Source organism: Acomys minous, assembly GCF_964271855.1.
Source record: "Acomys minous genome assembly, chromosome: 19".
Taxonomy (NCBI): Eukaryota; Metazoa; Chordata; class Mammalia; order Rodentia; family Muridae; genus Acomys; species Acomys minous.
This window is the reverse complement of record NC_140499.1, coordinates 8,638,108-8,653,278: the sequence shown is the minus strand read 5'-3', so window position 1 is coordinate 8,653,278 and position 15,171 is coordinate 8,638,108. Positions and strand designations below refer to the sequence as shown.

Below are 15,171 nucleotides of genomic sequence, written 5' to 3'. Positions count from 1 at the left end.
AAAAAAAAAAAGAGAGAAAGAAACAAATGCTCAGCATCATACTACTGTTTCCACAGAGCTAATCCTACTTCCATCCAAATGAAGAAACGGGAAAATTTGAGAGGAATGAACTTGCCTCGCCGGCCTTTTAATGCAGACACTCACGTTCCTCTCTGAAAATCAAATCCACAGCAACATCCAAGCCCAACAGAATACTAAGTCAAAGAGAGGAGGGAACTGCTTGACAAGGTTCCCAGAGACCCAGTAGCCCCATCACTGGGTTGAGAGGGATGGTGACAGGAGGATGGTGACAGGGGGATGGCTGGGGCTTGCTGGCTGCCAGCCTACCTCCAGCTTCACTGAGGGCCTGTATTAAGGGAATAACATGCATTCTCCTCTGGCCTTCACTCATGCGTGTATGTGTGCACACCTGAATTACACTATACATGTGCACACACGCATGCACATGCATGGACACGCATGCCACAAAGAATGAAGCATTGCCTCACGTTTTTGATTAAATAAATGCCAGTTTGGAAAGAAGTTGTCAGAGGAGTAATCTAAAAATGAAGGGAAATAGTTTTGGACTCAGATTGATGGCTATTTAAAAGCCAGATTTCATAAACCACACAGTATGAGAAGGCTGAGCATGGGATTGCTGAAGACAGTCCACACACATGCTTAGAGGTGTGATAAGTCCCAGGGAAGAACACCGGTGTCTGGGAAGCTTGGTATCTTGAGTGACACCATCACTAGATGTGGCCCAGACTTATGGTGGCCAGACACCCTCACATCCAGAGAGCTTGTTGACACAGCTGCGCCACACATGTTCCCAGCTGTGAGGTCTCTTTTACTGCTAGAAGTCTGGCCAGGAAACAGGGAATTCAGGAGATCCACAGTACTGCCTTGATGACGTCAGTACAGATTTAGCTTCTGAGAGCCCCAAAACTGTGCACCAATAATGCATAGCGAGGATAAGCCAGGGAACTTAATGACGGGGACAGGCAGACACTAGAAAAGCCACAAAGCCAAGGCAGATAAGTTCAAGTAGGAGCTGGGTAGAAGCTGACGGGAAGAGTGGAAGCCGCACCGTGGCCTCCTCTTTCTTGGCGCCTTTTAACATAGGGAGCTGTCTATGAGAGAAGGAATTTCGGGGATGCTGGAGGTTTGTGATCTGTCGGTGTCCCTTCCTAGTACCTGGGAACACGGACGGCCAGAAGATGGGCATCACAGAGAGGTGACTTAGATGTGCTATTTCTTAGAGGCGTCTAGGTATGAAGAAAGACATGGTTTTATGCGTCTTCCATTCCGTGGCCTATGAGACTCACGCTGGCCCTCCTTCATTCCCACAACAGACACAGAGGGGCTAATCACTTTGAAAAATGCTTAACAGGCCATACAGATGACTTTAGATCTCATTCACAAGTTCAACTGCATCCTGGGAAATAAGATCCCTGGCAGGACAGCTTTAGTCCTTAAGGAGTCCTGAGGCTTTAGCTGTTCTTCCAAACCAAGTGGCCCGGTAGCTATTTGCAGCTGATATTTGCTTTGGGTGCTAATGGCATTAGCTCTGTAGAGGGCAGCACTCAGCTTTCCGCAAAGGGATGCAGGCAGGAGTGGAGGGTGGGTGACCCTGCTTTACCTGAGGATTTTAACCCAGCATAGCTGGGAAACCTCCAAGCAGTGGAGGAAAACAACACGCCCCTGTCAGCCATGAAGCCTGCTGCTTAACAGCACGGCGAGTGATTCTGTTTATCCAGAAGAAGTGTATAGATTATTAAGGAGTTCTGGTGATTAATCTTGATTGGCAACTTAATGAGACTTAGAATCATCATAGAAACAAATCTCTGATTTATCTGATAACTGAGGAGGGTAGACCAACCCTATGGTGAGTGGTGCTATGTTATGAGCTGGATCTCCAGATGGAACAAAAAGGAGAGCAGAACTGAGCGCAGGCAGGCAGGCAGGCAGGCAGAGAGGCAGGCAGGCACACAGGCAGGCAGGCAGGCAGATAGGCAGGCCGGCAGGCAGGGAGGGAGGCAGACAGACAGGCAGGCAGACAGACAGGCAGGTAGGCAGGCAGGGAGGGAGGCAGACAGGCAGGCAGGCAGACAGACAGGCAGGTAGGCAGGCAGGCAGGCAGACAGGCAGACAGGCAGACAGGCAGACAGGCAGACAGGCAGACAGGCAGACAGGCAGACAGGCAGGCAGGCAGGCAGACAGGCAGGTAGGCAGGCAGGCAGGAGGCTGACAGGCAGACAGGCAGACAGGCAGACAGGCAGGCAGGCAGGCAGACAGGTAGGTAGGCAGCAGGAGAAGGCAGGCAGGCAGACAGGCAGGCAGGGAGGGAGGGAGGGAGGCAGGCAGGCAGGCAGGCAGGCAGGCTGACAGGCAGGCAGGCAGACAGGTAGGCAGGCAGGCAGGCAGGCAGGCAGGCACTACTGCTGCTTCCTCAGTGGGGACAGGAGCTACCTCTTGTTCCTACTGCCACCCTTACTCTGCCATGACAGACTGCATCTCCTGGAGCTGTAGGCCTAAATAAACCCTTCCTTTCTTAAGGTGCCATTGTCCAATATTTTGTCATAACAACAAGAAAGAGAAAGAAGTAACTAAGAGAGGGGTCTATCAAGGAGCAGAACCATTGAACCGAATTATTGACCTGAGAAAAAGTGGCAGCAATTCCAAAGGTCAATATGGATCATGTTTATAGACTGTGACAGAGAGTGACATGTTCCTTACTCTAATCAGAGTGATTTGCTTTATAGACTTAGTTCTTGAACATTTGAAAAGTTATTTCACGTAATAGTGAATGTCAATGAAAGGAGTTCAAGCCATATATAAAGTTATAAAACATCACGAAATATTATTCTTTAATTGTTATCTCTCATCAACCACCATAGTTAGGATAACATCATTTCATACTAAGATGAGATAGAAAAAGAAAAGATTGAAAAATAGAATTTTAGGTTCTGGTAATACTTTATTCTATATAATTTTTAAACATCCTAGATATAAAATCTGAAGAAGCTATTTACAAATAAGAAATAAGCCTAAAAACCCTGCTTGTTTGTTTGTTTATTTGTTTGTTGAGACAGGGTTTATCTGTATAACAGCCTTGGCTGTCCTGGACTCACTTTGTAAACCAGGCTGGCCTTGAACTCACAGAGATCCACTTGCCTCTGTTTCCCTTAATGTTGGTATTACAGGAGTGTGCCACTGTGCCTGGTTCCTAAATACCCTTTTAAGTGATTAGCTATGCTCATAAAAATAAAAGGAAGTCACTGGTGTCACAAAGACATACTTGGAAACTGATGTCCCCTGTGTGTGAGGTGACAGTGACTGCCTGGCAGTTGATCCTGTCCGGGTTACTGATTTTTGCTTCACCCATTTGGGTACAACCCCTTCATTTTTCTCCAACCCAAATTATTTTTCATTATGTTTCATAACTAGTTCACCACTGAGTCATAGTCCTAAAATCCCACCTTAGTCTAAGGGTTGAGAAAATAAAGGAATATTGCTTTGGATGTATCGGAAATACGCCTCATAGCCACAAGTTTGCACCTCATTGTGTGCGTTTGAGACCATAAAGAACAGGGCAGGGTTAGCAGCAATGCCAGTATCTCATAACAGCAGCCAGGTAAGTGTGGGATATAATTCTTACATCCTCTAAGATGTAAGTCATGTTTTTCCATAAGCAGTCCTTATGCCACATATTCAACAGGATTCTTTGTGTGAGTGTGGTGAGAAGAGTGCGTGTGTGTGTGTGTGTGTGTGCGTGTGCGTGTGCATGTGTGTGTGTGTGTGTGTGTGTGTGTGTGTGTGTGTGTGTGAGAAGTCAAGGGCCAGCCCTAGTTACCACTTCCCAGGTGCCTGCCCTGTTTGAAGACAGAACCCCTCAGTGGGAACCAGGGCTCTTCAACCAGCATAGGTTAAACGGTCAGTGAGCCCCCAGACAACCTTTTGTCTCCATCTCCCCATTTCCAAGGTTATAAGCATTTGCCAACATTCCTGGCTTTTTATGTGCGCACTGGGGACTGCACTCAAATCCTCGTGTTTAAAAGGCAAGCCCTGCATCAACCAGAGCATCTTCTTAGCCCCCATAAAGAGACTCTTCATACGGAAAATGACTTCTTTGTTGGTTTTCCCTACAAACCCCTACTGTATTCGCCAAGGTACACAAGGAAAACAGTGTGGACGTCATCAGACGCGTCACAGCTCCTCTGCAGTTGATAATATGGCTCCTCAAAAAGTAAAGCGTGGGTCTCAGGATGGGGAGGGGCGGTCTTCCAATCCGCCAGCACTAGGCAGGTGGGCTCTGTGCTCGCAGTGGAGAGCGTGGCTAAGAGACACAGAACCTCTTCCTTCCTTACCTCCTTGGCCCAGGCGGGCTTCTCACTGGGACTCATGCCCTCCTTATAGTGGTACAGCGGCTTCTTCTCCAGCGGCCTCTGCTCCTGCCGCTGGTGCTGGAGAGAAACCAGGTAGTCTCTCTCTTGCTTCAGCTGCCTCTGCAGCCTCTCTGCTTGTCTCTGTTCTTCCAGTTGTTTGCGCTTGTATTCCTACCCAGAGCAGGGAAGAGCAAAGGGAGAGGTCACGTGACCACCGGGAACCACATCAGCACACTGAGCAGCAGCAAAGCATGCTGGGGAGGCAACATGGAACTGAAGACAAACAGAACTCTAAGGACAAGGAGCGCCCCCGAAATGAGCCCAGGCCTCACGCTAGTGTTCACACAAGAATATGTCAATAAAAACACGATTGCCTTAATGGCAGTCCCTACAGAACATCACTTGAAAAGCGGCATGTCCCGGGAGAACTACAACATCGACACAGGGCAGTGAGACTGTCACCCCTAGAAAGAGTCATCTACTTCCTAATTTGGTAAGCCAGCCATTTAAACATATGTGGTTGAGTATACAACCAAATAAACAGCCAGAGATCATATCTAAACCATCCTTTAAATAAAACCTGGACTGCTAAAGCTATTAGCAATCTTATGGAAGGTAAAAAAAAAAAATAACAATGCCATTCAATAAAATATTCAGATAAAAAAATGTAAAAAGCTATACCAAGAAGCCCATTTGGAGATGTGTGCGGTAATAACAATAAAAGTCCTTCTAGTGGCTACAGCACGAACAAGAAACAAACTGTTCCCATTGTAAGGGCGGGACTAACAGCCTGCAGATGAGGAATGACTGCAGGGCTGAGCCGGCTCAGTGGCCGAGGTGCACTTGCTGTGACTGCATTCCAGCATGTTGCAAATGGTTTTAAAAATTACTCGGCAATAAACACAGTGGGTCTTGAGAGCAGTTTGAACTTATAATAGGGCTGGATTCATGCTAACATTTCTCAAAGAGATGGAGTTAATAAAGTATGCCAAACGGTTGAGGGTGTAGCAAATTGGACCAGAAAATTTGTGTGAAGCCTCAGTGTGAGAAGGAGGAAACACAAAGACATATATATGCCCATGCACATGTGTGTGCACAGAGACACGTACACAGGCACACACGCACGGACACGCGCACATGCAGAATGGACACCAAGCAGGTCTGCACATGTGTGCACTCGCGCACGTGTGCACGCGCACACACACACACACACGCACACACAGAGGCACGCGCACACACGCACACGCAGAATGGACACTAAGCAGGTCAGCTGGCATGTAACTTTCCCATTACCAGAAGTAGAGCTTGTTCATGCAGTAGCTGCTGCTGTAAAATCTCTAACTGTCTTTGCTCTTCCTCTAACTGTCGCCTGATGTACTCCTGGAGAGGCGGCAGCAGAGAGTTTGGCAGAATGGAAAGAGAGGAAAAGAGAAAGAACCAGTAATTGCAGAAGGACAAAAGCTTTCAAGTAAAATGCAGGAGAGAGGAAGGGGGAAAATACCCAACACCTCACCGAACAGGAAGAGTAGGCCATTGCAAAGCCCAGCCTTTCAATGCAGTCAAAAGCACAAGTGCCTTGCCCGTCGCCGCTTACCGAGCTGCCTCGGCATCGCACTGTCTGTTTGGTTTTTAATGAAACCACTATGTTAAAGCCCATTATTAGGCTCCTCTCTTATGAACTCCATGGAAGTAACACGGCTGTAAACTTCCCTGCCAGCGGCAGGGAGAAAGCACACGTGCAAGGCCAGTTGCTCATGGTCTTCGCAGTGGAACCATCTGTAGCTCACTGATGTGGTGTGATCTTATCAGTAAGAGAGGTTCAGAGCTGGAGAGCAGAGATGGCGGCTCACCAGGTACACCCCGGGAGGCCCTGGTTCGGGTAGGAAGCCTGGGCATTCTCACTCAAGCTGTGCACTTGACTTTTTGAATAGGTAAGACCCATTGCTTGAGAAAAAGCAGAAGCCGCAATAGAGCACTGTGTCCCACAGCCCAGAGTTCCCTGGTGCTACAGTTCCCACGGGGCCCGGGGCTCCCCGCCTCCCCGGTACCTGCTCATGCTCGGCGCGCCTCCTCTCCTCCTCCCGGCGCATCTGTTCTTCATAGTGTCGGCGCTGTTCCCGTTCCTGCTGCTTCCGGAGCTCCTTTTCCCGCCTTTGTTGCTGTGGGACAACATGAGAGCAGTGGGTGATGGTGATGTTACAGACATGAGCAATCGAGCACAGATACCTGAAAACTCCAAAGCTTTTCCTCCTGGGCTACTGGGGGACACACTGGTAAGGAGATTCGGGGTTATATAGACAGACCACTTTTGTGTTTACCGTGTATGTGGGTTCTTACTGGGACCTGCCATTTGGAATTGTCCAACCAGGCGAGACCAGCCATCTTTGAGGTATCATAGACTCTTTAAAATCCATCCTCGTACTTAGATCATTCATTCACTGTAATGTCATGTCATACAAAGATTCTAAGTGGAGCGGATATTCACAGCCACACTTTGAACAGACCTGATAGAAAAATGGGCATGATGACTCCAGACAAGCAATTATTGTTTTCCAGAAAAGATAATACAGAGGAACAAGAGGGGAAAACATCATCATAGAAACTGACTGAATAATTTAGATTACAGACCCAAAGCAGAGGCATTTCCAACACTCACCGAAGTGAATTAGTGCAAGCCCAGAGAGTAAAATAATTATGTGTACAGATCTGGCTCTTGGCAGGAAATAGGCCACATTTAGCTAACATTTCGAGTTTGTTACCCTTACTGGTTTCTTTCTTGAGGAAAAAAAAAAAGAATAATCAAGGCCTTTGAAGATTTAGCTGAATTTTATGTGGAAGAGTTGTCCATTTGTAGTCTGTCTGCCAGGAATCAATACTGTTCTATAATTACATGCCACTCAGGTTCCCACGAAAGGTATACACGATATTGATTGCAACCAAAGAAGGTAGGGCTTCCCACGTTTTCTGCAGCTTCTGAGAAACACACTCCGAAGCAGCTAATAATTAATAATGACCTCACTGAGATCAGCTACTGGTCACACACAGAGGCATCTGCCAGGGCTTATGGTTCCTGCTGTGAAGTTAGAAATATAAATTGCCTTCCCTAGTCTTCTGAGGGCACCCTGCCAGTCTCCACCTGGGTGTCTCAAGGTCGATGCTTTTCCTAGAAAGATGCTTAGTCTCTCCTCCTGGGCATGATGCTGTCGGAGGGGACATATCCAAACATCAAGGAAAAGTCCTGGCTCTAAGGAGACCCTTACAAAGCCTTTGGTGGGTCTCGCTAGAAGAAGATCTTGGAAGACAAGGACAGTGCTCAGCTTCTGCTCAGCTTCAGCCTCTCACATAAGTCCTGGTACCTGGCAGATGTGTGTAAAAATGTGTCGTGTTAAAGTGGTGCTGCATGAATTGTTTTGCACTCAATACGAGAAAAACATAGGGCCCAAAGAGGAAACTAACACATTATTCTCCCAAAGTGTTTTGGAATTTTCTTATCAGTACTGAGGACATGTATTACATCATAATTCATATTACTTCTTTGTGTTTATTTCAACAAATTTGTGATATAGACTGACAGTTACTTGTGTATCTCAATTCCATAGAAGGTTTTATCTTTTGAAAAAAGATTTATTTACTGAATTTTTATTTGCGTGTGTGTTTGTGCCTGACTGAATTTATGTATACACACATGCAGTGCCCTAAGGGATCTGGATCCCCATGGAACTGGAGTTACATGCAGCTAGTAGGCACCCAGTTTGGATCCTAGGATTTGACCTCTGGTCCTTTACAAGATCAGTAAGCCCTCTTAACTGCTGAGCCATCTTTTCAGCCCTCCAACAGCTTTTGCCTTGTCTGTTTCTCAAACACATTGTATTACTACTCATAGTTGTTGTATTGAAGACTGCAGGCCAAAAAAAAAAAAAAAAAAAAAAAAAATCAACCCAAGGGGAGTGTGCTGGTTGATTTAATTGTCTACTTGACACAACCGAGACTCACCAAGGACACGATCAGGTGGCCTGTGGCCATATCTGTATTGTCTTGACTGCTGATTGATGCAGAAGGGACCCACCCACTGTGGGCAGCACCATTTCCTGCTCTAGGCGTGGATGTGGTGTGTCGAGTTGCTTGAGTTTATGCAATTATGGTTGGCAAGGTGGATTTTTAAGCCAAGTCAATGCTTTCTGTCCAAAGTTGCTTTTTTTAGTTAAAGTATTTGCCACAACAACAGAAAGAAAACTAGGACAGAGTGACAGAAAGCCTTGTAGAGACTGAGAACAGACCTGCCTTTGGGAGGCACCTCTCACAGGCCAGAAGGTCCTTCACACCAGGCGCACAGGAGAGGAGAGCATCACACACACACACACACACACACACACACACACACACACACACACACACGCGCGCGCAAACAAACAGCAACAGCAACAAACCCAGAAAAACAGTCACCTGCAATTGGTCCTGACAGAGCTAGTTGCCACGTTGGAGAAAATTGTGAAAATAAAATAAAGGCTACAAAGCTGAGCTGGAAAGAACGGAGAGTGGGGAACTAGAGCGGCACTTGTAGATTATATTTGAATTATGTGTAATGATTCTTATGGCCCTGTCAGCAAAGAGAATGGCTTCAACCAACTAGATGATAGAACCCAGCAGATATGTCACCCATGGGGAGTGGTCCCAAAGTCCTTGGAGGCCTTATCAAAAGTCAAATTCCTTGACAATAGACATTGAGTCGGATCTGAATAGAGGCTCCATGTGTTTTCCTGGTTGGGGCATGAACAGTAGTACAATGCTTAGTAATAATCCAGGTTACCACAGTCATTGCCTTATTTTACTGTAGCTCAGTGGCCCTTCTTGCACCAATGGGAGGAGCATAATTGTGACCTTTTGTCTCACTGTGACAAAGTACCTGATAAAAGCAATGGGAGGCAGTCAGGGCTTACCATGGCTTAATGTGGTGGGGAAGGCATGGAGTTAGGAAGGCGAGGCAGCTGGTCACGCTGACTCAGGAAGCAGAGAGGAAAGAGCTGACACTCAGCTTGCTTTCTGCTTCCTTCCTGCTTATCTAGTCTGGACCCCTGGCCGGGGGATGGTTTCAGCCTCCTCGGCCAAGCCCTCAGGTTAACATTCTCCAGCACACCTGAAGGCCTGTTTCTTAGGTAATTCCAGATCCAGTCAGGTTGACAAGGAATATCAGCCATCACAGGGGGCCATTCTGACCCTCTGCTTGCTTGTCCATTTAGGACTCTCCAAGATGGAGGCTGTTTTCAAGTAAGCTGGTGAGTCCATTTTAATGAAACAGGAGGGTCCTAGAAACCTACAAGAACATTATGACAGGCAGATTTGGGCCTTGCTCAAACTATGGCACCAGTCAAGGATTATATGTGCAGTAAACTTCGAACCCAGACCCAGATCTAGCCAAGAGACAGGACATTCTCTACAGTTGAGTAGAGAGTGGAGACTGACTTTCACATGGATTCTGGTGCCCCATATTTCACCACGTTCCCTGGATGGGGAGGCCTGGTGGCACTCAGGAAGGAAACCAGGCTACCAAGAAGAGACTTGATACCCTATGAACATATACAGGGGAGGAGGTCCCCCTCAGTCACAGTCATAGGGGAGGGGAGTAAGGGGAAAATGGGAGGGAGGGAGGGAGGGAGGACAAGAGATGGGTTAACAATTGAGATGTAATATGAATGAATTAATAAAAAGGAAAAAGAAAAAAGAAAAAAATAAAGCCATTGGTTTTTGTATCCTTGCTACTGCTTGTCACCTCCACACAGCAGGCTTCTCACAGCTGTGGGTGTACATAGTCACTCTTGGGCACATTCATTATAGACACACCCTCTCCTCTCTTATGGACAATTTGAATCTTTACTGCTGTGTTTACCTCACTTCTTGCTTGCTGGGAAGCGCAGAGCCATACAGGCGGCCACATCTGCTAGCTGTGCTCACTGACTGTCAAGTGGGTATTGGAACACATGGGTATTCCAAGAACCAGCCCAGCTCCTGCTTTCAACTCATCTTTCTCTTCTATTTTAGTTTTTTTTTTTAGTTTATTTTTTATCCATTATATTTTTAGTTGTTGTACTAACCACTGTAAACCACATTAAGCTCTCTTTTTTAGAGTGAATAAAAGCTATAGATAAATTTTAAGCAACAAACAAGCCTTGGTTCTAGGTCCATCTTTTATATATATATAAAAGACACTAATTCCAAATAATAGGGTCAAAGTTCTGCAAGTTCATGATCCCATGTGCCTCTTGTGGCATCACGTACAGTTCTAAGGCTCAGACTTATGTAGGTTTCCCCTCCCCTTCAGCCAGATACATTGATCACTCTAATTGCACAGACAAGGAAAACATGGCATCCAGGCCAGCATCTTGTCCTAGTCCAGTCCTTGGTATGTGGCTAGGCAAGACACACACTCTACACATGCATGTATAACAAGTGAAAGACGTTTTGCTCTTTTCCCAGTTTCCCATTTTCTGTCTCACTCCCATCCCTTCCCCCTTTTTTCATAGAAACAGTAACCAGACAGCCCCGAAGAAGCTAGTCTGCCTAGAAACACCCTGTTCTTTCATTTTTACATTCGCTCCCATCAGTGGCCGGAAGGAAGGCTCTTTACCACTCAAGGGCACCTTGTGACCAGCAGACGGCTCATGGCTCAGCTCCCGAGGTACACCGTGTACAAACTGGTTTTTATGAGCAAAAGGAGGAAGGAAGGATCTAGGCTGATTTTGCCTCGAGCAAGCTTAACGATCAGTCTAGTTCTGCCTCTGTTATGAATAGTGGTCAATGTGGTTACGCACAAGCTCCTGGTTACCTTCCAAGCCTCAGTTTCCCCCATGCACTCTGGAAGTCCCAGGTACCACACAGAAGAACAAGAATGGCCTAATGGTCATCCCTAATAGACAAGGCTTTATAGCTTAGACAGTGGAAGTGGACGTAGAGAGGGAACTGAATAAGAGAGGGTGTGGGAGGGAAATGGGGGATAAGATGTGGGGAGAGTGGCAAGGGGAGGTCAGCGGGCTTGGAGAGAAAAGGGAAACTGAGGGAGGGGGCATCACTGAGACGAGCTGGAGACCTGCAACAGGGTAGGCTACGGGGAGGATATGCAGATGTCTCTACCTGAGCCTCCTAGGAGTGGGGGGACACAGAGACTGAGGGGGCCACCTTCTAGCCAGGCAGGACCTATAGTGGTCGGATGGGACCACCAATCCACCTACAAAACCTTTGAACCGAAAGTTACCCTGCCTACAAGATGCGCAGAGATAAGGAGAAAGTAGAGACTAAAGGAATTGCCCAACCAACGCCTGGCCCAACCTGAGACCAGACCCCACCCCCCTGACACCATTAAAGATATTCTGCTATGCTTACAGACAGGAGCCTACCATTACTGTTCTCTGAGAGGCCTTACCCAGCAGCTGATTGAATCACAGCCAAGCATTAGGTGGAGCTCGGGAAGTCCTGTGGAAGAGTGGCCAGGACGGGTGGGGGATAGAAGGACCCGCAACTAACCTAGACCCCTAGGGGCTGACAGAGACGGAAGCCACAAAGAGCATGCGTAGACTGGACCTAGACCCCCTGCACATGTGTATCGATGGGCAGTTGGACCTTCATGTGAGTCCCCTAGCAAGCTGAGTGGCTGCTTCTGTGTCATGGACTCTTGCTTTCTTTTAAATCACTTCCCCCTAACTAGGCTGCCTTGCTTGGCCTCAGTGAATGAGGGTGAGCTCGGTCCTGATGAGACGTGATGTGCTGGGGTGAGTTGGTGTGGTGGGGCTCCCCTTTTCTTAGGACAAGGGGAGGGGGGAAGGGAGAAGAGGGTAGTAGGGGGGAACCAGGAGGAGAGGAGAAAGGGGGCTATGATGGGCATATAAAGTGAATAAATAAATTAAAAATAAATTTAAAAATAGACAAGGCTCTGTAGCTTAGCATAAACGTAAATGCTGAGTACAGACAAAGCCCTTCCGACTCCTTCCCTAACACTCCAAAGCCTTAGTGAGAGACTCTGGGGTTGAGTGCTATGGAAACAAGTGCATTATAAATGAGTTTGTGGGCACTACAGTCACAGAGAGGGCCATTCCAGGACTCTGAGCTGCCACTGAAGTGCTAAATTACATCCCCTGGAGAAAGGAGAACTCTTCACGCATTTCCTGCGCTGAGGATGGAGGCATTTTAGGTGTTTGCCAGGATGTATTTGAGTGAAGAGATATTACATGGGTTCAATCAATAGCGAGATACATTTTTCTACATTATTCGTTATAAAATAGGAATGTGCTGCCTAAAGCCCGTGGGTTTGTAGGAAGACATGGCAGCAGTGATAAGCGAGCCCACCTGAAAAATGCTATTGAAAGGAATTCTTGCCCTCAGAGCAAAACTGGCTGAGATCACTGGCCAGGCGCTGGTCTACTCAAGTTGCTCACTGAAGAAAACATGTTTCATTTCCACGGCACGTGAGTGAACATTTCACCAAAGCCATTTTGTTGCTGTTGTCCTTCTGAGGTTAGGGCTAACAAAGAAAACTGAAATATAAGACACATGGACTCTGAGAAGCCCCTGCGTGACGGTGATGCCCGCCCGGCAGGCTTTGACTAACTCTGCATGCACACAATCGAAGGCCGTATAGATATACCAGATACGCCGAGGGGCAGTGCTTGCTTCATTCTAATCTTGTTTTGTAACGTTAGATGCTGTAGGCATAAGGCACCAGGCAGTTCTCTGCGTTCGTGAAAAGCACAGGAAGGGGTTTGTGCCGGGCATGGGGCACACTTCAGCAGCTATAACACGGGGGTTCAGGAACTAAAGACAAAGCCAGACCTCCCTCCTGCTGCAAAAATAAGCTCTTTGGGACTCACTGAGTACGGGGGCACCCTCTCCTGGTTGTCTGTCTTCTGGACATGGTCTTGTGTATTCCAGGCTGATTCCAAACTGGTTGTATATACTAATATTAACTAATATTGATTCCAATATTAACTCCTGATAATCAGAGTGCCACTATGCCCAGCGGTTACCAGAAACTGTTATAAACACTTTTTATGAATTACTTCAATCTCTTAAGTGATTAGCATCCATTTTGCAAGTGAGTAAACTGACTAATAGAAAACTCAGGGTTTGCACAAGATGACTTAGGCCGACAATGAGATGGAGAGGATTGGCCGCAAAGCTGACATGTGCCCATCTTCCCGGTGAAACAGCCACTGCTGGGGCTCTGTGTCTAATTCTCAAAGCTTGCTACTCAGACCTGACAAGATTTCCACCTTACGGCCTTGCTTAGTGCTTACTGGGAGACAAGCCTTCATATACCCACTTGATAGTAACAACAGGGTTATAATTAGTGATTTTTGGGGTTGGTTTCAAATGGCAACTTACACGACTGAGAAATCACCTGGGAGTGGAACTCCAGCTGAGGAATTGCCTAGATCAGTTAGCATAATTATAGAAGATGTCTTGATTGTTGACTGATGTGAGAAGCCGGACCCACTGTGGGCAGCACTATTCCCTACAAAGGTGGTCTAGGACTGCACATGGGAGGAAACCCAGCAAAGTGTAAGCAACCTAGCAGGTACGCAGCATGGGTGTGTTTATTTCTTCCTGCTATTGATTACAGGTTTGATGTGACTAACTGCTTTGAGTTTCTGCTTTTTTTTTTTCTCTCTCTCTCTCAAGGATAGTCTGCAACATGCAGTTGTAAGTCAAACAAACCCCTTTCTCCCTAAGATGCTTTTGGTCAGATGTTTCATCAGACTAACGTATATGAAAAGAAGACAATGACAGAAAGAAACATGGATAAGAGCATCTTCAGCAGAGGAAAGACCCATGAGCCCCTCAGGGGAGAGCAGCCTTCTTAGGGTGGGTAGCCTGTGGCCCTACTAAGTGAGGTGCTCCCTAGGGATGCCTCTTGGTGCTGGCCAGGCCAATGACTACTTAGAAAGCCAAGTGACACAAAGACAAAGGGAAATTTTAGAAAAATGGCACTATAAGTGGACAGGGAAGGCACATTAGTGAAAATAGAATGAAAAAATGTTCTCTATAAAAAATAAAATGAGTAATTCTTGGCGGCTTACTCTGTCACTGTTCCAGAATACAACAAAACATTTGCACAAAAATCCCAACTCGTTTCTTGTGTTGGGCACAGAGCTTAGCCTTCTGTGCCTGTGTTTTTCACAAAGTTCCCACAATGATCCTTCAAAATAAATAGGATTGTGCTGATCATACATGTAAAGAAGCTGCAGTTCAGAGAGGTTAAGTAAACTGCCCAAGACCACAGAGCTGGGATTAACTTTGGCCTCCTGGCCTGCAAAGCTGGTGTAGTTTACTCTCACACTTACCTAGCAGATTGTTTTCTTTTCCCCCCACATTCTGAGTGGGTGTTGTAACAAGTGTTCATTCCAAAGCACAAGAAGGTGCTTGCCTTCTGCTACGTTTATTTTCATACACTCTAGGCATCACTGCACACAGGAAGAAGCTCAAATGCTAGAAAATTCCTTTGACTTGAGTCAGTAACAGCAACAGTTACTGCTGGGACTTTGAATGTTGGTGATATGCTTGAAGTTTCAGGTAATTTTAATGCTCCTAATAGCTGCATAAGATGCTTGTGTTATGCTCAGCTTTACACGTGTGGAAACTAAGCCAGAGGAAAGCTAAACAGTACATTTAGGGTCACACAGTAGAAAAGAAAGCTGGGATCTGGGCCTTGGTGGCATAAGGGACTGGAATTGATTTGTCTTTTGCTTTTAAGACAGGGTCTTGATTGAAATCTAGTGTAGGCTGGCCTTGAACTCACAGCATCCTCCTACATCCTGAG

General features: G+C 46.6%; 1 protein-coding gene across 5 annotated transcripts in view; it reads right to left on the bottom strand.

Annotated features, from left to right (window-relative positions):
- Positions 1-15,171, bottom strand: part of TNIK (TRAF2 and NCK interacting kinase) — a 409,373-nt gene that overhangs the window by 67,712 nt on the left and 326,490 nt on the right. For 3 of the 5 annotated variants that reach the window (XM_084769731.1, XM_084769733.1, XM_084769732.1), the window contains exons 13-15: positions 6,416-6,526; positions 5,661-5,747; positions 4,350-4,538 (exon numbers count right to left, since the gene is read on the bottom strand). In XM_084769731.1, coding sequence (XP_084625857.1) covers positions 4,350-4,538; positions 5,661-5,747; positions 6,416-6,526 — 387 coding nt within the window. The remainder of the gene's footprint in view (positions 1-4,349; positions 4,539-5,660; positions 5,748-6,415; positions 6,527-15,171) is intronic. The other 2 variants (XM_084769734.1, XM_084769735.1) reach the window with 1 other exon arrangement.